General features: G+C 44.9%; 1 protein-coding gene across 6 annotated transcripts in view; it reads right to left on the bottom strand.

The window, feature by feature from the left end:
* RB1CC1 (RB1 inducible coiled-coil 1) overlaps positions 1-24516 on the bottom strand; it is a 325791-nt gene that overhangs the window by 237781 nt on the left and 63494 nt on the right. For all 6 annotated transcript variants that reach the window (XM_033933671.1, XM_033933675.1, XM_033933676.1 and 3 more), the window contains one exon: positions 19967-20093. In XM_033933671.1, coding sequence (XP_033789562.1) covers positions 19967-20093 — 127 coding nt within the window. The remainder of the gene's footprint in view (positions 1-19966; positions 20094-24516) is intronic.

The raw sequence follows: 24516 nt of genomic DNA, 5'->3' as shown, positions 1-24516 counted from the left end.
TAATGCGCGCTATTCCGCGTGTAAGGCCCTAAAGTGGCTTTGTAAAAGGAGCCCTTAGTGTCAAGTGGATCAGCTACTATAACCTGAAACTCGCTGACTCCATGAACTGAAGTGAACATTATCAAAAATACTATCTTCCAGGTCAAAAACTTCAGATGACAGGAATGAAGTGGCTTAAAAGCAGCTTTCATCAGCTGGGTAAGAACCATTTTGAGATCCCATGAAATAGGAGTAGGTTTGATAGGTTGTTTTGTCAATAACAAACCTCTCATGAAGTGAACTAGACTACTAGAGGCTGTACAGAGTGTGGTCCACTGTAGCCCAGGACAGGGCTCAATAGCACTCCCAGTGGTTACCACAAAATAGCACTCTGATGTGTGACCCAAAATGGAGTCACCCTGCAGGACTGGACTTTAAACAGGAACAAAAATCACAAAACACCACAAACAAAGTTCAGGAAAAAATGCTTCAACTTTACTCATTCCTTTCATGAAAGTAAGTAGTTCATCATTCAACTTGTAAACTTGTCAGAATTCTCCCACAGCAGCAAAACCAAAATATCAAAAGAAATAAGTGAAAACAGTACAAAATAAAGTTCTTGGCTTGTTCCCAGCCTTAACTCAATCCTCGCTGCAGGTGAGGATTTAGCTCTCCCTAGAGCTAATACTACCTGTGCCCAAGCAGGCAGTTTCAAAGAATACACAAACACAGTTCATGGCATTTGTTCGGTAGCACTAGTGTCCAAAGTTCATTAAAGCCTCTGGCCAGTTCAGCTCACTGCCAGGATAGGAGAGTGTCAGGTTTTGCAAAATAAGGCCTCTAGACAGGCTTTCAAAATTCCCTCCCAGGGTGTTAGCAAAACCTCTCCCAATAAATCACACTCCTAGCTTGCAAAACAAAAATAGTCCCCAAACAGTCAAGTGCAAAATCCAACTCACTGTTTGCAGGTGGAGGCCCAGTCCACCTGCATGGCTTCAGGAAAATCAGGAGCACACTCTGTAAGACTTTCCTCACACTCCTTGGGTTGTTCTTCCTCTGGAAACAGCAGCTCCTTAGCTTGTCCAGCTTCTAACAGCTCCATTGGAATGGGTTTGTTGCTCCTGCTTGGCCCAGGGGACTCCCTAGGGAGAAAAGGCATAAACCTCCTCCCTAGCTGGCTTCCCTGTCTGTTCTCCACTGCTGGTTTAAGTACTCTGGGGCAACGCCCTACTCTAGGTGAGTCAGCAGTGTTCCAGGGGCCTCTTGGGCTCCCCCGGTGGTGACTAGGGTATAGATCACCTACTTCCTCCCCAGTCAATTCAGGCTCCCTCTGGTGGTCAACGGATAAATTATCATTCTCAGGAACCACATGCCCCTTCCTGATTCCACCCCGGGATTTCATTTTTACTTTTTCCACTGGGACCTTGGCAGGGAGAATACCTGGCTGGTCACAAAAGATGGACTTACCTTCTACATGAGAATAGTAAGCACTAATTGCACCAAGGTGAATCCTTCAAGCCAGACTTAGATAGGTGCAGGAAGCATTCAAGTAGTTTTTGTGTAGGGCAAGTGAAAGGATCTAGGGACTCGACCTCACACCAGATGGCAAATTTCTTCCACTTAAAAAAGTAGCACCACTTAGTGGAGTTTTTCCTGGAAGCAAGCAAGATTTGGAAGACACTCTCCGGCAGACCAAGAGATTCCAAGTCTATGCTCTCAACATCCAGGCCATGAGTCTGGAGGTTGGGATGCAGAAGGGACCACTCATTTCACATGATAAGAGTCAGAAAAAAAATCCAATCTCCACAGTTCTTCAGAGGATAAGTCCAGAAGAAGAGGAAACCAGATTTGTCTCAGCCAATAAGGAATGATCAGGATCATGGTTCTACAGTCTTGCTTGAGCTTCAGTAAAGTCTTTTATATGAGAGGTATCAGAGGACTCTCATCTGTTGTACTAAATACTGGCTTTGTAGTAAATGATTGTTCAGCTCTACAAGTAATGTATTGTCTCTCTCTCTCTGTAGGAAAAGTAAAGAGTTTTCACCTTTCCACTGAGCAGCCAAAATCCCTTCCCCCTCTCTGAGCCTAGAACCTGATTGCTTCTAATCACAAGACCAGGAGTTTAAAAGTTCTTTGCTGCCTGATATTTCTTTCTTGCAGCTTTATTTTCATTCACACTTTAGACATGCTGCCTTCTCCTTATATAATTGTGCCTTTCGTAACAAACCCCACAGCCCATTCCAGCCTCAGCATTGCTTCAAAAGTCTAGCCCTAGGAAAAAATCTCCCACATCAAGAACATATGACTACCAAGGAGGTCTTGTTAGGGTCATTCCATACCAACTGTACAAATTTTCAGAATGATCCCTACCTTACCATCTCCAATTTCAATGAAACTTGGCATATAGATGCTCTGGCTTGAAGCATGGTCTGAAATTTGGCAGCTAAAATTTAATGCTAAGAAATGCAAGGTCATTTGGGCTGCAAAAAACAGAGGGAACAGTACAGTTTAGGGGGTGAAGAACTTATGTGCATGACAGAAGAGCGGGACTTGGGTGTGATTGTATGTGATTATCTTAAGGTGGCCAAATAGGTTATAAGAACATAAGAACATAATATTTGCTGCTGCTAGGTCAGATCAGTGGTCCGTCGTGCCCAGCATTCTGCTCACGAGGCCGCCCTTAGGTCAAAGACCAGTGCCCTATTTGAGTCTAACCTTACTTGCATATGTTCTGTTCCTGTAGGAACTTATCCAACCTTGTCTTGAATACCTGAAGGGTGCTTTCCCCTATAATAGCCTACGGGAGAGTGTTCCAGACCTCTACCACTCTCTGGGTGAAGAAGAACTTCCTTATGTTTGTATGGAATATTTTCCCTTCTAACTTTAGCGAGTGCGCTCTCATTCTTTTCACCTCTCAGTCTTCTCTTTTCAAGGGAGAAGAAGCCCAGTTTCTCTAGCCTCTCGTACGGCAACTCCCCCAGGCACTTAATCATTTTTTTTTCGCTCTTCTCTGAACCCTTTCAAGTAGTACTATGCCCTTTTTCATGTACGGCGACCAGTGTTGGACGCAGTATTCTAGGTGGGGGCATACCATGGCCCGGTAAAATGGTATGATGTCCTTTTCAGATCTGTTCGTGATCCCCTTCTTAATCATTGCTAGCATTCTGTCTGCCTTTTTCACCACCGCCGCTCATTGCATGGACGGTTTCATTGACTTGTCTACAAGTACTCCCAAGCAGTGCTGCCCGATTTAGGAAATAAATTTTGATTCGATTCAGCCTATTGAATCGTTTTTCAATTCAATTTTCCTGCCCAATTGGGTGGTTTTTTTTCAAATATCCTGGTGGGTTTATTTTGTAGCCTCTTCACCCCCTTTCCCTTCTCCTAACCACACTGGCGTTGTGGTGTAAACAAAATAAACAAACAAAAAAGACTTTTCCTCTCTGTTAAATCCTAACTCATGTTTGTGGTCTAACACCAGCTCAGGCAGGATACACATTTCAAATCTGACATATTGTAATCACCTTTTGTTGTCTGGTCATTATTCAAATCTTGTCGGTCTCAGGCTCTGGTTGTCTTCTGATAACTTGCTTGCCAGGTTCTCCTTCTTTCTTCTATCTCCGTGCTAACCATCCATCTGCAATCTCTGTCCTCCCCTTCCGTTTCCCTTCCCTTCCCCAGAGGTCTGGCATCTTTCCTTTTTTTTGTCTCCTTCCTCAGATCCACCTTTTCTTAACTACCCTTTCATCCAGCATCTCTCCCTCCTTCCCCACCACCCCAGGGTCCACCATCTCTCCCTTTATTTTCCCAACTACCCTCCTATCCAGTATCTCTATACCCCCCCCCCACACACACACAAACACACACACCATCCCTTGTGTCCAACTTCTCTCCCTCTCTGTTCCTTCCCTCCCTAAATCCCATTGTCCACCATCTCTCTCCCTCTCCTCTGTTTTTAGAACCATTATTTCTTCCCCCCAAAGTCCGGCATGTGTATGTCTCTTTGAACCCCCCACTTCCCTCCCTCCCTCCATGTACTTCTACACCAGGGACCCCTCCCCTGAAGGTCTGTCCCCCCAAAAGGCCTGCCTGTCTTCACTGAAGGCATGTACCAGCCCCCCCCAAGGGACTGCAACCCCCCCTTCCCCCCGGAAGACCTGCATGCTCCCCTGACCTCCCGTGCATCCATTTACCTAATTTACCAGAGAGGATTGCTTGTGTTAACAATCTCTGCAAGCTGCTAAAGGCCTTGGGAGCTGCCTTCTCTCTGTCGCGGTCCTGCCCCTCCTGACGTCAGAGGCAGGATCGCGGCAGAGGAAACAGTTCCGAAGGCCTATAGCAGCTCGCAGAGATTGCTAACATAAGCGATCATCTCTTCAGGCTGCTGAAATGAGGTAAATGAATGCACAGAAGGCCGGGGGGGAGGGGAAGCTGGACACCAGCAGGATAACAAGGGGGAAGCTAGACACCAGAATTTCCAGACTGACCCTTCCCCTCGCCTTCTAAAGCAGGTGCGTCAGCGGCTGGCCAGCATGAGGCTGCGCTGCCACTCCTGCTTTAGGGGGTGAGGGGGAAGGGTTAGTTACTGAAACGGGAGACCAATTTTTTTTTTTTTTTAATCAATTCGAATCGTGAATCAGGCAGCACTACTCTCAAGTCTCTTTCTTGGGGGCTCTCTCCGAGTATAGCATTGGACAACCTGTATTCTTGCATATGATTTTGGTTACCAACATGCATCACCCTGCACTTATCCACATTGAACCTCATTTGCCATTTCACGGCCCATTCCTCGAGCGTATTTATGTCTCTTTGTAGGTCTTCCCAATCCTTCTGTGTCCTCATTACTCTGAATAACTTTGTATCGTCTGCAAATTTAATCATCTCACTCCTCATGCCAATTTCTAGGTCGTTCATAAATATGTTGAAGAGCACAGGCCTGAGCACCGAACCCTGCGGCGCTCCATTCACCTCCACTCTCTGTTTCCTATCCGCCAGCCAGTTTTTAATCCACTTGACCATATCATCCTCGATTCCGTGGCTCACAATTTTTCGAAGTAGTCGTTCATGCGGAACCTTGTCGAATGCCTTCTGAAAATCTAGATATACGATGTCGACCGGGTCACCCTTGTATATCTGTCCATTTACTCATTCAAAGAAGTGCAGCAAGTTTGTCAAGCAAGATCTTCCTTTACTGAAGCAGTGCTGGCTGGTTCTCATCAGTTTGTGTCCATCAAGGTGATCAATGATGCGGTCCTTTATCAGCGCCTCTACCACCATATTTCCTAGTACCAAAGTCAAACTCACCAGTCTGTAGCTTCTCGGATCTCCCTTTGAACCTTTCTTGAAGATCGGCATAACATTCACCACTTTCCAGTCTTCTGGAATCTTTCCTGATTTGATCGGCAGTTTTGCTATTAGTTGGACTAGTTCAGCTATAACCCCTTTCAGTACCTTGATTACCCTTGGGTTGATGCCATCCGGTCCCAGGGATTTATTGTTTTTAAGCCTATCAATCTGTCTGCATATCTCCTCTAGACTGACTGTCGTCCCTGTCAGTTTCCCGTCTTCATTTCCTGTGTATAGCTGTTGGCTTCTGGTATATTGGATATATCCTCTTTGGTAAATACAGACACAAAAAACGTGTTCAGTTTGTCGGCGATGGCTTTGTCCTCCTTTAGTACTCCCTTTAATGCCTGGTCATCTAACGGCCCCACCGCTTCCTTAATGGGTTGATTCCCCTTAATATATCGAAAGAACAGCTTAAAGTTTTTGGCCTCCTTGGCTATTTTTTCTTCGTAGTCTCTTTTGGCCCTTCTTACCGCCTTATGGCACTTGCTTCAATGTTGTTTGTGGTTTTTCCTGTTTTCTTCCATTTTTTCCCTTTTCCATTCCTTAAATGAAGTCTTCTTGTCTCTGATCACTTCCTTCACTGCTACAATAAGCCACGCCAGTTCCTTGTTCTTCTTCCTCTTGGAACCCTTGTTGATACACGGTATATCTTCTTCCTCACCATGACTCTCATCCCTTCGTAGTTCCCTTTAAGGAAGTTCAGTGCCGTGGCCGCCGTTCTGGATCAATTTTTTGTTCCTGTGACTAGGTTGAAGTGGATCATGTTATGATCACTGTTTCCCAGTATCCCTTCTACTTCTATACCCTGTGCCAGTCCCCGTAGTCCATTTAGAACTAAATCTAGAATTGCATTTCCTCTCGTATTTTCCATGACAAGTTGATCAAGGAAGCAATCGCCCACAGCAGGGGTGTCCAACCTGTGGCCCCATGAAGTATTTTGTGCAGCCCCGGTCGAGGGCAATGCAGTGTTTTCCTCTGCTGCCCCTGGGTGTTTACTGTCATTGCGGCTCCCTCCTCTGTCTTGCTGCAGCATTTGTGCAGTCCCAGAAACATTTTTTTTGGCCAGTGCAGCCCAGGGAAGCCAAAAGGTTGGACACCACTGGCCTACAGCATCAGGAACTTGGTCTCTCTACTGCAACTGGAGTTGCCTAGGTTCCAATCTATCCCCGGATTATTGAAGTCACCCATGATAACTGCATTGCCTCCCTTGCATTCATGTTTAATCTCGTCCGTCATTTCTTCATCAATCTCTTTGGATTGCCCTTGGAATCGGTAGTACTTGCCGATCTTCGTATCCATTCAATTTGTTTCCGATATTTTGGCCCATATAGACTCTACCTTATTGTTCATTTCCGGCGTGTTCTCTCTAGTAGACTCAATTCCCTCTTTTATGTATAGGTTGAAAAGGTAACAGCGAAAGCTAGAAGGATGCTAAGTTGCATGGGGAGAAGTATGGCTAGTAGGAAAAAGGAGGTTTTGATGCTTCTGTATAAGACCCTGTGAGACCTCATTTAGAATATTGTATACAATTCTGGAGGCTGCACCTTCAAAAAGATATAAAAAGGATGGAGTTGGTCCAGAGGAAGGCTACTAAAATGGTATGTGGTCTTCATGATAAGGTCTATGGGAACAGACTAAAAGATCTCAATCTATATACTTTGGAGGAAAGGCAGGAGAGGGGAGATATGATAGAGACGTGAGACATTTAAATACCTATGTAATATAAATGTGCACGAGTCGAGTTGCTTTCATTAAAAAGGAAACTCTGCAATTAGAGGAAATAGGACAGGGATCTCAAAGTCCCTCCTTGAGGGCCGCAATCCAGTCAGGTTTTCAGGATTTCCCCAATGAATATGCATTGAAAGCAGTGCATGCACATAGATCTCATGCATATTCATTGGGGAAATCCTAAAAACCCGACTGGATTGCGGCCCTCAAGGAGGGACTTTGAGACCCCTGAAATAGGATGAAGTTAAGAGGTTGATAGGCTCCGGAGTAATCTGAGGAAATACTTTTTTATGGAAAAGGTGGTCAATTCATGGAACAGTCTCCCTGAAGAGGTGGTGGAAACAGAGACTGAGTCTGAATTCAAGAGGGCCTAGGATAGGCACATGGGATCTCTCCGAGACAGAAAGAGATAATGGTTACTGTGGATGGGCAGACTAGGGCCATTTGGCCTTTATCTGCCATCATGTTTCTATGTTTCTAAAAACAAAGCCATGCAAAGTTTCAACCTCTAAAACATGAAATTCATGTAGTAAGAGGTGGCTATGTAGGGGCCCTAAAATTTTTGTACGAAACAAATGGGCAACTTCAAGGACCTCCTCACACAGAGTATTGCTAACATCAGCCTGAAATTTAATCTACATATATAACTTTTGTATTAAATAAGCTTTTAGAGTTTCAAAAGTCTAGGCTAAGTGCTCTTCTAATACCTCAATGCCAAAGTTAGCCAAAAACTCAATTCTCTAATTTTTGGCTTCATCTATGGGGGTGCCATTGATTTGTAACAAATTTAAATGGTTTCTTCTTGCTTGACACACCTGCTCAACTACTGATTGTTATCCATCTGTGGAAATTCAAGGACTGCTTTTGTTTATCTGCAAAGATATTGCAAGTCAAACAGATCAGCAAAAATATTAATAACAAATTTTACCCATTTTTGAAGCCTTGTATTTCAGTTTTGACACCAACAATGACTTTAGTTCAAAAAGCATTGGAAAGAGCAACTCTTCCAGATATCACATTTTCAGGAGGGTGTTTTTTTATATAGGGAAGAAATTTGCAATTGAATTCAGATATTCTCAGCAGGGTAACTATTTTTTAAAGTATTAATTCTATTTGTTATTGGAGGATTCTTCAAATATTCAAGTTGAACTATGAAAGAATTTTACACCACACCATTTACTGTTTATTGTTTGTTTTAAAACTTAATTATGGCACAGGGCTAAAAATTGCCTGGCACTATTGGTTAGTAGGAAAGGAATTCTGTTAAGCATACTACATTTGTATTTAATAGTTATTAAAATATTGTCAAAACTTGCGTTGGTCCATGGTGGTTTAACCACTGCCAGTTTATTCAAACTGACAACCCCATCGCCAAGAGGTCACGCCCGATAGCCAGGCAAGTTCAGCCACGGGTGGGTGGGTTTCTTACCTAAGGTTCCCAAGCCTTAAGTGAGTCTCTTTATGGTTCCCAAGCCATTTATTGCATAATGTTATGAAATTTATCTTCAATGAGCTGAATTGTTGATTCTGTAAATGTGTATTGCTTGCCAATTACTGTACTTGGTGCAGGCAGAATTACAAAATTGTGGTCTTCAGAAATCCAACAAGTGACCTTCCTAGGAGGCCAATGAAATGAGTGAATTAGTTCATGAGGATGCATGAAATTTATAAGTGCATCATGCTCTTCAATTTAATTCTCGCAAATGTTTCCAACCCACCATTTGTTATCATAAACACACGCTATGCATTGTCCAGGTTGAAGATTTTCTATCTTTAGAGAAGCATTAACTGGAGAGACATCTAATGAACCAATAGTTGCAATGAATGATGAACAATCATTTGATACTCGACTCATGCATATCTTATGTATAAACTGATGATTTTCACGAGTTCCAGCAATTGTAGAGTCAGTCCCACATCTTCTTTCTTGATTGAGTCTAGCAGACTCAATTTCTTCTTTTGAAACAAACAAAAACTTGATTTTTGTCAAATTTTGGTCACAAAACTTAAACAGGTCACTTGGTGAAAGAATTTGGTTCTCTTTTGGCTGTTGTAAGCTTGCACATGCTGTTAACCTTTTTGTAAGCTTGCACGTGCTGCTAACCTTTAAGCAGTTCTACCAATTCCATTGCAGGGTGACTTACCATGGTTTGTGCCACAGAAATTCTGCTCAGCTTGAATACTAAAGTCAGAATAGTGATAGCAGAGATTAACAAAGTTTTTGTATTGTGTAGCAGAGCCATCACTGAAATATCTTATGTACTTAACATTGGCAGAACGTAAGCTTTTTATGTGAAGAATCAACTTTTCCCAAAAAATGTGCACTGCCACTGTATCATGCCTTAAGCTGTCACTAATGATCCAAACATTCGTGCATTGAATTTCACTGTTACGGTGGAAATAGACAACAAAAGGGTGCAAGGTGGCTTAGCTATTTTCCCAATGGAAACCCTGAACAGCATCTTGAACAAAGAAATCATTTTCAGCAAAATCCATTAAAATAACAAGTTCATCAGGATTTAAATTTTCTTTGTTTTCAAGTAATGTGCTTGATGTTTTGAAGTGTAATGATGTATATTGAAAGATCTGTAATCTTTTCAGCAAGTACAGCTATAAAATCTTCGACTGCCATTTGTTTCACATCTAGAATTGCATGATTTTTTTGGATCCACTGCTTGAATTCAATCATTTCTTCTGGATCAATATCCTTGTATTCATTGAAAAGGTAGGCTTCAAGTGCACCTTTACCAGGACACTCATCACACCTGTAGAGCATACAATTTTTTTTTGACTCCAAATTGAAAACTGTTTTTCCCCATTAAATCCTTATAGTCATCCTTGACTATGTTGCTTGCAAGCATCAGCTTAATATTCTGATGTGCAGAGCATACACAAACTGAGTGCATTCCAGATGAACCAACAGTGACACAACATTTTGGTCTTAATTCACAGAATTTTGAGAAACTCAACTCTGGGCCATTTTTATTGCAATATTCAACAAACATCTCTTTCAGATTGCTTAGCAGCAACTTCTTTTGCTTTTGAACTTTTTCCCCATCAACTCAGATTGAAATATGGTCCTTTTTTCCAGGACCCAGCCTACTGTGCTTATCATCTTCATAAAAGTTGGACACCTTTTTTGTCACAGCATCTGAAAGTGATATATTTGTCTTTCTTTTTACTTGGCATTTCTAGAATGCCACTTTCTATTTTAAGCTGTCTGCTTGTTTAACCATTCTTGTTGAAATGCCGAATTCAGACGACATTTTTTCAATAGACCAGCTCTTTGGAGCTAGTGCAAGGATTTGTAATTTTTCTGCACGACGTGAAGTCAAGTTTAATTTTTCTTTTAAGCAAAGCAAAAGTTCAGAAGAATCTGAACAGATTTGACATTGATGACTGCAGTTACTACAAGGTCTTTGCGAAACTTCATCAGGTTCAAAACCACCCACAGAGGCAATATGATGACTCGGTGAGGTTTGTGCTTGGGCAATTTTATGTTTCACGTTTACTCACTTTCTTCAGCTTTAATGGAGACTCCCCAAGTGCCACCAAGCTAGTATTAACTTTTTCAATTTTTGCAATTTGTTCTTCATCAGATGATGATCAGATAATGAAGCCTGAGCACAACTTTTGACCAGGTGTGAATTGATTTCTTGTCAGAGTCTTTAATTGCTCTGTAACACTGTCACTGATAAGCTTCAGATTCTTTTTAACCTAATGATTAGGTTTCAAGAATGCAGCATGAGCTTTGTAAAAAATCAAATTGCGTTAAAAACACTGCCTCATGATGGAGACAGACAGCTGAACGTTCATCAGAACTTTGAGTCAATAATTTCTGATGAAATGTGTGAAGGTCTTATGAGTTTTAAGGCCCTCTCTGCAAGCATCAATTGTATCAATAGTTTCTGGATCCATTGCTTATTATCCAAATGTTCAGAAAATAAACTCACTTTTTCTAGCTCTAGAAAAAAAACATGTGAAAATGAAAGCAAAAGATTACATGCCTGGTATTCACAATCAAATTTACTCATATCAATAACAATGGTGTAACATGAAACACATAGTAAAAAATAGCAAACAAAATCAACTGCTTTTATTCATAAATTATTATATAGATTTGATTCAGCACTGTAATAATTATGCAATGTCATCACATTTAACCTTTAAAACAAATAATGAGAAGCAAATTATATATGATGTATTGTTCTTCCACAGTTCAGCCTGAATATAGGAAGAATTCTCCAAGGACAAATACTAATAATACTTTCAAATTGTTCAAGTTATGCTGCTTTGACTAACCAGAATTCAATTGCAAATTTCTTCTCTGTACAAAAAAAACACCCACCTGAAAATTTGACATCTGGTAGAGAAAAAGTTCCTCTAACCAATGCTTTTTGAACCAAAGTGATTACTGGTGTCAAAACTGAAATACAAGGCTTCAAAGATGGGTAAAATTTGTTAATATTTTTGCTGCTCTGTTTGACTTGCAATATCTTTGCAAATAAATGAAAGCAGGTCTTGAAATTTTCATAGATGAATAGTCAATAGTTAAGAAGGTGTACCAAACAAGAAGTCACCACTTAAATTTGTCACAAATCTATGGCACTAAAAAGATAAAGCCAAAAATTAGCGAACTGAGTTTTTGGCTAACTTTGGCATTGAGGCATCAGAAGAGCACTTAACCTAGAATTTTAAAACGCTAAAAGCTTATTAAGAACAAAAATTGCACCAGTGGACTAAGGGGTCCTTTTACTAAGGTGTGCTAGTGCGTCTTAGTGCGCACTATAATGGACGCGTTAGCACACTAATTTTTAGCATGTGCTAAGATACACTAGCGCGCCTTAGTAAAAGGACCCCTAAATTTCAGGCTGATGTTAGCAATGCTTTGTATACAGGAGGCCTTTGAAGTTGCCCATTTGTTTCATATGACACAGCCAAAAATTTTAAGTCCTCTACTTAGGCACCTTTTAAGAACATAAGAACATAAGAACATAAGCAGTGCCTCCGCTGGGTCAGACCATAGGTCCATCCTGCCCAGCAGTCCGCTCCCGCGGCGGCCCAAACAGGTCACGACCTGTCTAAATCACCAGAAGGTGCCCCCATGCCTCCTTGGTTTCCTAATTGAGTCCTATCTTCCTATCAAAGTCCTAGCCCTCCGGTCTTGCACCTGCACGACCTGGTTGGGTTTCTACATTTATTTTCTGGTTAGCTTTCTCAGTATCCCACGATCCCTTTTACTACATAAATTTCAGATTTTAGGGATTGAAACTTTGCATGGCTTAGTGCCATAATTTAGGTACCTACATGCCAAATTTTATTAAAATTGAAGATGGTAAGGTGGGGACCACTTGTACAGTTGACATGGACTGACCCACAGGGCTTTAAACTAGAAGTGATGGGGCAGGGTGATCAAAGCCCCCAGGTGAATATAAGCTCTCAGGTAAGTAAATCACTGAATACCTCTACATGGATTGGAAAAGGGGCAATGTCTGGAAAGCAGTATAAATTAATGCTCAAAGTATGGGAAACATGATTCAGGATCTAGAAGCTGTTATGGAAGAAGATGAGTTGGATATAGTTGCAACCATGGAGACATGGTTCACAGAGAACCATGACTAGGATTAAAAAAACAGGAACATGTCAGCCCTTACTACCCTCAGCTGCACCGGTTGCAAGAGTACTTTTCAAATTTTCTTATATTTGCTATAAGATGTTATTTGGATTAGCTCCGCTATATCTCCACTCTCATTTTAAATAGTACTGTTTGACTAGGCCTACTCGGCGTACTGGCTTATTTACTTTTCCTAATCCCAAAAATTGCCATTATAAAAAATATTTTGATCGATCTTTGGCTTATCGAACTTTCCCTTTTTTAGATATATTCTGAATGTCTATCAAATCTCTGTCCAATTCTTCTGTCTGTGAAGGAGGCCTGTATATCACAATGTAAATATATTTACCATTCCCTCTTTCCAAATTGATCTACAGTGCCTCTTCCTTGCCCTGCAGATCCTGCAGTTGTGTAGTTTTAATATAATCTTTAACATATAATGCTACTCCCCCTCCTTTTCTTCGTATCCTACCTTTCCTGAATAGATTATAGCCTGGCATAACTAATAATAATAATAATTTTATTTTTCTATACCGCCAACACCCAAAAAGTTCTAGGTAGTTCACAAAATAAGAGGGCTGGACATTCCAGTGATAATACAAAGCACACATAAAATCACTACAATATTTCAATAGTGAAAAATACAGTAAGAAACTATGACATAGTCATCAATCAAGTACCAAATTTTTTGAACAAATAGGCCTTAACCAATTTTCTAAAGGTGCAATAAGATGCAGATTGTTGAATCAGGTCGTCTAACCATACTTGATTTCTGTTCATACCTATACCGGAGAAAGGTGATGCTAAGGACTGTAACAACTACAGAACAATTGCATTGATTCCACACGTCAGCAAAATATTACTGAAAATAATATAACAAAGGCTACAATAATACATTGAACAAGAACTACCTGAAGTTCAGGCTGGTTTAAGAAAAGGTTGAGGAACAAGAGACATTATTGCCAATGTTAGATGGATATTGGAGAAGAGCATAAGAACATAAGAATAGCCTTACTGGGTCAGACGAATGGTCTATCAAACCCAGTAGCCCGTTCTCATAGTGGCCAATCCAGGTCACTAGTATCTGGCCAAAACCCAAGGAGTAGCAATATTCCATGCTACTGATCCAGGGCAAGCAGTAGCTTCCCCTATGTCTTTCTCAATAACAGACTATGGACTTTTCCGCCAGGAAATTGGCCAAACTTTTCATAAAACCAGCTACGCTATCCGCTCTTACCACAACCTCTGGCAATGCGTTCCAGAGCTTAACTATTCTCTGAGTGAAAAAATACTTCCTCCTATTGGTTTTAAAAGTATTTCCCTGTAACTTCATCAAGTGTCCCCTAGTCCACTTGTACCCGTTCTACTTCACTCAGGATTTTGTAGACCTCACTCAGTCCACTTGTACCTAGTCCACTTGCACCCATTCTACTTCACTCAGGATTTTGGAGAAACACTGACAGCATGGGTACAAGACTGGCTTAGCGGCAGGCTTCAAAGAGTGGTGGTAAACGGTATCCCCTAAAAAACATCGAGAGTGACCAGTGGAGTGCCGTACGGCTCGGTCTTGGGCCCGATGCTATTTAATATCTTTGTAGGGGATCTGACTCAGGGACTTCGAGGCAAAATTACACTATTTGCCGACGACGCTAAACTATGCAGTGTTGTGGGCAGGGCCTCAGCACCTGACAGCGCAACCAGGCCCAACACTATAGAGCAAGACCTGCTTGTATTGGAAAAATGGTCCAGTACTTGGCAACTAAACTTTAATGCCAAGAAATGTAAAGTAATGCACCTTGGGAGCGGAAATCCATGCAAAACATACACCTTGAATGGTGATACCATATTCCCCAGACAGATCTTTAAGATCAATAGATCAGCATTTGCTGACCATCCCGTCTCTGAAAATAATAGGTACCAGAAGAGCTACAACTTTTTCAATCATAGCACCCCAGCTATGGAACAAGTTACCAATTTATCTGCATTGTGAAATTTCTTTAGAAAAAATTTAAAAAACACATTAAAAAACCACCTATACAAAGATGCATTCGAGTCATAAACAGGATAAGTCTTATCAACAATCTCAGGTTCAAATATTTATATCTAACCAGATCTATATATAGTTCACAACTTCTCCCTTTCATTTTTAGACCTTGTTTTATTTGTGAAACATTTTTAATTACCCTCCTGATGTTGTTTTTCCTTAAATGTTCTCTTACTTTTTTTAATAATTATAGTTCACTCCTTTTTTCCATATGTATCACTTATTAATTGTGTACCGTATTTTCGCGGATATAACGCGCGCGTTATACGTGATTTTACGTACCGCGCATACCCCTCGCGCGTTATATGCCTGAGCGCGGTATACAAAAGTTTTTAAACATAGTTCCCACCCCGCCCGACGCCCGATTCACCCCCCCAGCAGGACCGCTCGCACCCCCACCCCGAACGACCGCTCGCATGCGCTCCCACCCGCACCCGCATCCACGATCGGAGCAAGAGGGAGCCCAAGCCCTCTTGCCCGGCCGACTCCCCGACGTCCGATACATCCCCCCCCCGGCAGGACCACTCGCACCCTCACCCCGAAGGACCGCCGACTCCCCAACAATATCGGGCCAGGAGGGAGCCCAAACCCTCCTGGCCACGGCGACCCCCTAACCCCACCCCGCACTACATTACGGGCAGGAGAGATCCCAGGCCCTCCTGCCCTCGACGCAAACCCCCTCCCCCCAACGACCGCCCCCCCCCCCAAGAACCTCCGCCCGTCCCCCAGCCGACCCGCGACCCCCCTGGCCGACCCCCACGACACCCCCACCCGCCTTCCCCGTACTTTGTGTAGTTGGGCCAGAAGGGAGCCCAAACCCTCCTGGCCACGGCGACCCCCTAACCCCACCCCGCACTACATTACGGGCAGGAGGGATCCCAGGCCCTCCTGCCCTCGACGCAAACCCCCCCCCCTCCAACGACCGCCCCCCCCCCAAGAACCTCCGACCGCCCCCCCCAGCCGACCCGCGACCCCCCTGGCCGACCCCCCCACCCCCCTTCCCCGTACCTTTGGAAGTTGGCCGGACAGACGGGAGCCAAACCCGCCTGTCCGGCAGGCAGCCAACGAAGGAATGAGGCCGGATTGGCCCATCCGTCCTAAAGCTCCGCCTACTGGTGGGGCCTAAGGCGTGTGGGCCAATCAGAATAGGCCCTGGAGCCTTAGGTCCCACCTGGGGGCGCGGCCTGAGGCACATGGGCCAAACCCGACCATGTGTCTCAGGCCGCGCCCCCAGGTGGGACCTAAGGCTCCAGGGCCTATTCTGATTGGCCCACGCGCCTTAGGCCCCACCAGTAGGCGGAGCTTTAGGACGGATGGGCCAATCCGGCCTCATTCCTTCGTTGGCTGCCTGCCGGACAGGCGGGTTTGGCTCCCGTCTGTCCGGCCAACTTCCAAAGGTACGGGGAAGGGGGGTGGGGGGGTCGGCCAGGGGGGTCGCGGGTCGGTCGGAGGTTCTTGGGGGGGGGCGGTCGTTGGAGGGAGGGGGGTTTGCGTCGAGGGCAGGAGGGCCTGGGATCCCTCCTGCCCGTAATGTAGTGCGGGGTGGGGTTAGGGGGTCGCCGTGGCCAGGAGGGTTTGGGCTCCCTTCTGGCCCAACTACACAAAGTACGGGGAAGGCGGGTGGGGGTGTCGTGGGGGTCGGCCAGGGGGGTCGCGGGTCGGCTGGGGGACGGGCGGAGGTTCTTGGGGGGGGGCGGTCGTTGGTAGGAGGGGGTTTGCGTCGAGGGCAGGAGGGCCTGGGATCCCTCCTGCCCGTAATGTAGTGCGGGGTGGGGTTAGGGGGTCGCCGTGGCCAGGAGGATTTGGGCTCCCTCCTGGCCCAATATTGTCGGGGAGTCGGCAGTCCTTCGGGGTGGGGGTGCGAGTGGTCCTGCCGAGGGGGGAGAAGAATCGGACGTCGAGGGGGGGCATCAGGCTTTCAGGATGGGGACAGGACTTCAAGGGGGGACAGGCAGATCTTCAAGGGGGACAGGCAGACCTTCAAGGGGGACAGGACTTCAAGGGGGGACAGGCAGACCTTCAAGGGGGGACAGGACTTCAAGGGGGACAGGCACGGAGAGGCGGGGCAGTGCACCGAAAGTCAGGGCGGGTGAACGGTGAGTCGGGGCAACCAGAGGAGAGTCGGGGCAGTGCACCGAAAGTCAGGGTGAGTCGGGGCAACCAGAGGAGAGTCGGGGCAGTGCACCGAAAGTCAGGGTGAGTCGGGGCAACCAGATGAGAGTCGGGGAGGGCGAAAGGAGAGTCGGGGTGGCCAGAGGAGAGTCGGGGAGAGCGAAAGGAGAGTCGGGGTGGCCAGAGGAGAGTCGGGCAGCATGCGCGTTATATGCCTGAGCGCGGTATAGAAAAGTTTTTGTACATATCATCGTGATTTCTGCGCGCTATACCCCTGTGCGCGTTTTACAATGGTGCGCGTTATATCCGCGAAAATACGGTACATTGATTGTATGTTTGCCTGTTTAAATTGTTTTATGTTGTCCTCCCCCCCACCCAATTTTTTTATTGTTATACGCATTGAAAATATTTGATATTGCGTTTATATCAAAATTTTAAAAAACTTGAAACTTGAAAAATGTTGCGCAGGGGGATGGGTTGTCAGGGTTATCGAGGTTCTTCTGCATGCGGGGATTGGAGGAAGAGATGTAAAGGTTCTGCGCAGGGGAATGAGTTGGCGGGGTCGTAGGGGTTCTTCTGCATGGGGGGATGGGAGGGAGAGATAGAGTGATGCTTCACAGAGGGATGGGTGAAAGATGATCATTGTACACAACAAAAATTTTAAAAAGACATCTTGTCTACGAGGACCGGCGCAAGGTGTAGAAGTAGAAGGGACGCTGGGAAGCAGTGATCACAATATGATCCGCTTCAACCTGCACACGAGGGCAAAACAACAATCCAGAACGTCGGCCACGGTACTGAACATCTGAAAAGAAATTACAAAGGAATGAGACTCATGATGGGGAACAAGATTAAGAAGAGGATAAGCACAGTAAAAACGCTAGAGCAAGCATGGCCCCTTTTTAAGGACACGGTCACTGAGGCGCAAAATCTATATATACCGCATATCAACAAGGGATCCAAGAATAAAAAGAACAAGGAACCAGCATGACTCACTGTAGCGGTGAAGGAAGCAATCACAGACAAAAAGACTTTGTTTAAGGAAAAGGTCAAAAACAAACAAAAACTGGATAAAGCACAATCAACATCAAAACAGGTGCTACAAGGCGGTAAGAAGGGCCAAAAGAGACTACGAGGAAAAAATAGCCAAGGAGGCCAAAAACTTTAAGCCGTTCTTTCAATATATTAAGGGGAACACATTTTTTGTGTCTGTATTTACTGAAGTGGATATACACAACAGGCTATACACAGGAAACGAAGACAGGAAACTGACAGGGTTGACGGTCAGTCTAGAAGAGGTATGCAGGCAGATTGATAGGCTTAAATATGATAAATCCCCGGGACTGGATGGCATCCATCTGAGGGTAATCAAGGAACTGAAAGGGGCTATAGCTGAACTGCTTCAACTAATAGCCAATCTGTCGATCAAATTGGGAAGGATTCCGGAAGACTGAAAAGTGGCAAATACATACATGTTATGCCAACCTTCAAGAAAGGTTCAAGGGAAGATCTGGTGATTCTGACCTCGGTACCGGGAAAGATGGTAGAGGCACTGATAAAGGATCGCATCATTGATCACCTTGACGGACACAATCTGATGAGGACCAGCCAGCACGGCTTCAGCAAGGGAAGACCTTTCTTGACGAACTTGCTGCATTTCTTCGAGGGAGTAAACAGGCAGATAGACAAGGGCGAGCCATTCGACATTGTATATCTGGATTTTCAGAAGGTGTTCGACAAGGTTCCGCATGAATGACTGCTTTGAAAAATTGCGAGCCATGGAATCAAGGGTGAAATACTCATGTGGATTAAAAACTCGCTGGCGGATAGGAAACAGAGTGGGAGTAAATGGACAATACTCAGGCTGGAAAAGTGTCATGAGTGGATTGCCGCAGGGTTCGGTGCTTGGACCCGTGCTCTTCAACATATTTATAAATGACCTGGAAATTGGTACAACGAGCGAGGTGATTAAATTTGCGGACGATCCAAAGTTATTCAGAGTAGTGACGATGCAGAAGGATGGCAAAGACCTGCAATGTGACATAAACACGCTCGAGAAATGGGCCGCGACATGGCAAATGAGGTTTAACATGGACAAGTGTAAGGTGATGCATGTCGGTAACAAAAATCTTATATACAAATACAGGATGTCCGGTGCGGTACTCGGAGAGACTCCCCAGGAAAGAGACTTGGGAGTACTGGTCGACAAGTCAATGAAGCCATCCATGTAATGTGCGGCGACAATGAAAAGGGCGAACAGAATGCTAGGAATGATTAAGAAAGGGATCACAAACAGATCGGAGAAGGTTATCATGTTGCTGTACAGGGCCATGGTATGCCCCCCACCTGAATACTGCGTCCAGCACTGGTCGCCGTACATGAAGAAGGGCATGGTACTATTCAAAAGGGTCCAGAGAAGAACGACTTAAATGGTTAAGGGGCTGGAGGAGTTGCCATACAGTGAGAGATTAGAGAAACTGGGTCTCTTCTCCCTTGAAAAGAGGAGACTGACAGGGGACATGATCGAAACATTCAAGATAATGAAGGGAATAGAATTAATAGATAGAGACAGGTTGTTCACCCTCTCCAAAGTATAGAAAACGAGAGGGCACTCTCTAAAATTAAAAGGGGATAGATTTCATACAAATGTAAGGAAGTCCTTCTTCATCCAGAGTGGTACAAAACTGGAACGCTCTACCGGAGGCTGTTATAGGGAAAAACACTCTCCAGGGATTCAAGACAAAGTTAGACAAGTTCCTGCTGAACCAGAACGTACGCAAGTAAGGCTAGTCTCAGTTAGGGCACAGGTCTTTGACCTAAGGGATACCACGGGAGCGGACTGCTGGGCACGATGGACCACTGGTCTGACCCAGCAGCAACAATTCTTATGTATACATATGAGAGCAGTACTAATCTTTGAGATGTCCTGTTTTTTCTCAATAGACTCTCTCACTGATTGTCCTGCTTCTCCTACAAGAGCCACTGCTCATAATTTAAGCCTGCCCTACAAACCCGCCCCCCTTTTACCAAACCCTGGAAAAATTTGTTTCTATAAAAGCAGTCCTTGGTGTCAAAAAGGTTGGAGACCATTGGACTACAACATTTCTTTTAGTATTATACTTGATCATTATAGTACTTACCGTTCCTGCACTGTAACTACAGACTCTCCTATCTGGTGCCATACACTCTCCTCCATTAACAACCAGTATCTGGTGTAGAATGCCAATTTTATACTTGGTCTGGATAGCATGTTTAAGGTCTGCTACCCTAAAAAAACAAACCATATATGCATGTAAATCACAACATTTTTAAATAAAGTTCTTACTTTAGCAGATATTCTCATACTTACAATTCAAACACAATATATTCTCATAGCTAAGCTTTTTCTTAAATACAGCAATAAAATTATTAGATTTTCTCTTTTAATACTTATGGCTCCAAATATTCCAAAGCTTTATTCATACCATTTCATTTTCTTTAATATCCATACAAATGGACTGCCGTCAAAATAGACAAATAATAGAGTTACCAGGAATTTCAAAGAGGTAACCATTGGAGGACTTTATATTGATTGAATGAAAAGGTCTGTGTCATTTATTGATTTAATTGCAACATGCTCCATGAGTGAACTAACAGCATAATAGTGTGTTGATGTAGTGCAAAAGTTATTTATTTTTCATTTCAAAATTATACAACAGTTAAACTTTTTGGTATCATGTTAAAGGTTTAAGTTCCTGTAACTCTTCATTGGAGTTCCTTCTTTATACTAGTTCCTGTAAACTGTGCCGAGCTCTACGATTGTGGAGAGGATGCGGTATACAAACTTAAGGTTTAGTTTAGTCTGAATGGACAATAATGTCTGAATGGACAATAATAATAACAACTTTATTTTTGTATACCGCTACACCAATAAATTCTAGGCAGTTCACAGCAAAAAGATACTGAACAATCAGTGAATCTTGTACATACACATTCCATAAACCAATCTTACAACGCAGATAATCAGAATAAGAATTAATCGAACAAGTAGGTTTTCAGTACTTTTCTAAAAGAATATTAAGATTGAGCTTGAGGGATTAAGGTACCCCACCAGGTGTTCATTTTACTGGCCTGGAAAGTAAATGTTTGATCATCCCGCAGAAATCTTATAGACCAATGTCAATGAGTTTGTATGACAAGGAACAAAAACATGAAAAATTGCAGATGACAGCAGTGCATTCCATCAGCACACCCTCCAATGCAGCATATGACACATGTGATAGGAGGTAATGCCCCCCCCCACACCCCATCAGCACTCATCCTTGGCATATGTGGTGGTGGGGGGAGTGATTTCCCACCACACAACCCTAATGTGGTGGTGGGGGGGCAATGCCCCTCCACACATCCCCATCAGCACTGCACCTCGATCAGACAAGAACCCTCCTACACCAGCACTCATCCATGGCGCATGTGGTGGGGGAGCGATCCCCCACAACCCCCTGGTACAGCATGTCTCATGACACATGTGGTGGGGGAGCACTGCCTACCCCCTTACTCCCCCCTCCCAATCCAGTACTCTACCTCAATTAATATTTGTATGTTTGTGACACATTTTTAGAACATTTTCCACAATATATGAGAAAATTATATTTCTTACCTGTTAATTTTCTTTCCTTTAGTCATACCAGATCAGTCCAGAACAAATGGGTTATGTCCACGAGCGGATGGAGACAGAGAAAAAACAGTCCCAAGAGCTTCACTCTTGAAGGGTATTATGCAGCCTAGAATGATCAGTATTTCGAACAGCCAAGCAATGGTGCTTATAATAAATATAGCTAACAATTGGAAAAGATGAAAACCAACATGCCACTTAAGCTATACTGTTAACATTATAGAAAGCAATGTTACTTACCGTAACAGTTGTTATCCAGGGACAGCAGGCAGCTATTCTCACTAGTGGGTGATGTCATCAGACAGAGCCCCGGTACGGACGTCTCACAAGCACGTGTTGCTTGTAGAAACTTAAAGTTTCTAGATGCCCGCACCGCGCATGCGCCGGTGCCTTCCTACCCGGAGATCCAGGCGTGTCTCCTCAGTTCAGGTAGCTAGTCTGAGAAGCCAACCCAGGGGAGGTGGGTGGGACGTGAGAATAGCTGCCTGCTGTCCCTGGATAACAACTGTTACGGTAAGTAACATTGCTTTATCCCAGGACAAGCAGGCAGGTATTCTCACTAGTGGGTGACCTCCAAGCTAACCTCAGTGGGATGGAGGGGGAGTTGGCGACTTAAGAGAATAAATTTTTCAATACTGTTTGGCCAAACTGTCCATCCCGTCTGGAGAGGGTATCCAGACAATAATGTGAGGTGAATGTGTGAACCGAGGACCAGGTGGCAGCCTTGCAAATTTCCTCGATTGGTGTTGATCTGAGGAATGCTACTGAGGCTGCCATTGCTCTGACCTTATGGGCTGTGACCTTACAAGGAAGTGATAATCCAGCCTGGGCATAGCAGAAAGAGATACAAGCCGCCATCCAATTAGAGATGGTGCGCTTTGATATGGGTCTTCCCAACTTATTAGGATCGAAGGAGACAAAAAGTTGAGGAGTGGATCTGTGTGGCTTGGTGCGATCCAGGTAGAAAGCCAAGGCACGTTTGCAGTCTAGAGTGTGAAGGGCCGATTCTCCGTGGTGAGAATGAGGCTTAGGGAAGAATACTGGAAGTACAATGGATTGGTTGAGATGAAATTCGGAGACCACCTTAGGCAGGAATTTCGGGTGAGTGCGGAGGACCACCTTGTCATGGTGGAATACTGTGAATGGTGGGTCCGCCATCAATGCCTGGAGTTCGCTGACTCTGCGAGCGGACGTAAGGGCTACAAGGAAAAGCACTTTCCAGGTGAGATACTTCAGAGGGGCCCTGTTGAGTGGTTCAAACGGGGGCTTCATGAGGTGGGAAAGGACTACATTGAGGTCCCAAACCATTGGGGGTGGTTTGAGAGGAGGGTTAACATGGAAGAGTCCTTTCATAAATCTGGCGACCACCGGATGGGCCGAGAGGGGTTTCCCTTGTAGAGGCTGGTGGAACGCCGCAATAGCGCTCAGGTGGACTCGTATGGATGTGGACTTGAGCCCAGATTGAGATAGGTGTAGGAGATAGTCCAGCACGGAGGATAAGGAAGCTCGCTGAGGTTCCTTTGACTTAGAAACACACCATGAGGAGAATCTGGTCCATTTCTGGGAGTAGCATTGTCGAGTGGCTGGCTTCCTGGAAGCTTCCAAGACCTCCCTCACTTCTTGTGAGAATTGGTGAGGGGTTACGTTGAGAGGAACCAAGCTGTCAGGTGGAGAGACTGCAGGTTGGGATGAAGTAGTGATCCTTGATGTTGAGTAAGTAGTGAAGGAAACACTGGAAGTGGTACTGGTTCCCTGCTGCTGAGTTGAAGTAGGAGGGAGAACCAAGGTTGTCTGGGCCACCGAGGAGCTATTAGAATCATGGTGGCCCGTTCGAGTTTCAGCTTGACCAGAGTCTTCTGGATCAGCGGGAATGGTGGGAACGCATATAGAAATCGTTTCCCCCAGTTCAGTAGAAAAGCATCTGCCTCGAGGCGATGAGGAGTGTAAATCCTGGAGCAAAACTGAGGCAGTTTGGCGTTGTGGGGAGCCGCAAAGAGGTCTATCTGAGGCGTCCCCCATTGCGTGAAGATTTGGTGAAGGGGGCTGGAATGGAGAGTCCATTCGTGCGGTTGTAGCAGACGGCTTAGTTTGTCTGCTAAGACGTTGTTCTCCCCCTGGATGTATACTGCTCTGAGTAGGGTGTTGTGGCGCACCGCCCAGTCCCAGACTCGTAGAGCTTCCTGGCAAAGGAGGGCCGAGCCCGTGCCTCCTTGCTTGTTGATATAATACATGGCGGCCTGATTGTCTGTGCGAATGAGGATTACCATGTCGTGGAGTAGGTGTTGGAAAGCTTGGAGCGCATTGAAGATGGCTCTGAGTTCCAGTAGATTGATTTGGTGTAGTCTCTCCGCATTGGTCCAGAATCCTTGGGTGCGGAGACCCTCCAGATGGGCCCCCCATGCGTAATTCGACGAATCGGTCGTGAGGACTTTCTGATGGGGGGGAGAGTGCATCAGCAAACCTCTGGATAGATTCGAAGAGGTCATCCACCAAAGTAGAGACTGCCGAAGAGCAGGTGTGACTAAGATGCGTTTGGATAGTGGATCGGATGTCTGATTCCACTGTGATGCCAGGGTCCACTGGGGGATCCTGAGGTGGAGTCTGGCAAAGGGTGTCACATGTACTGTGGAGGCCATATGGCCCAGGAGCACCATCAGTTGTCTCGCCGGTAGGGTTTGGCGAGTCGACACCGACTGGCAGAGATGAAGAAGAGACTCCATGCGTTGCCGAGGTAGGAATGCTCGGAGTCGGGTGGTGTCCAGGACCGCTCCGATGAAGGGGAGGGACTGGGTGGGTTGTAGATGAGACTTGGAGAAGTTGATCTCGAAGCCCAAATTCTGGAGGAAGTAGGTTGTAGCCACGGCCGCCGAAGTGACCTCTGGGGCTGACGGGGCCTTGATGAGCCAGTCGTCGAGGTATGGGAATACCTGTAGACCCCTGTCCCGGAGTGCTGCGGCCACTACCACCAGGCACTTTGTGAAGACTCTGGGGGACGAAGATAGGCCGAATGGTAGCACTCGATACTGTAGGTGCAGATTT

Source organism: Geotrypetes seraphini, chromosome 2, assembly GCF_902459505.1.
Source record: "Geotrypetes seraphini chromosome 2, aGeoSer1.1, whole genome shotgun sequence".
NCBI classification, from domain to species: domain Eukaryota; kingdom Metazoa; phylum Chordata; class Amphibia; order Gymnophiona; family Dermophiidae; genus Geotrypetes; species Geotrypetes seraphini.
The sequence above is the reverse complement of the archived record's forward strand: the minus strand, read 5'-3'. Positions and strand labels throughout refer to the sequence as shown.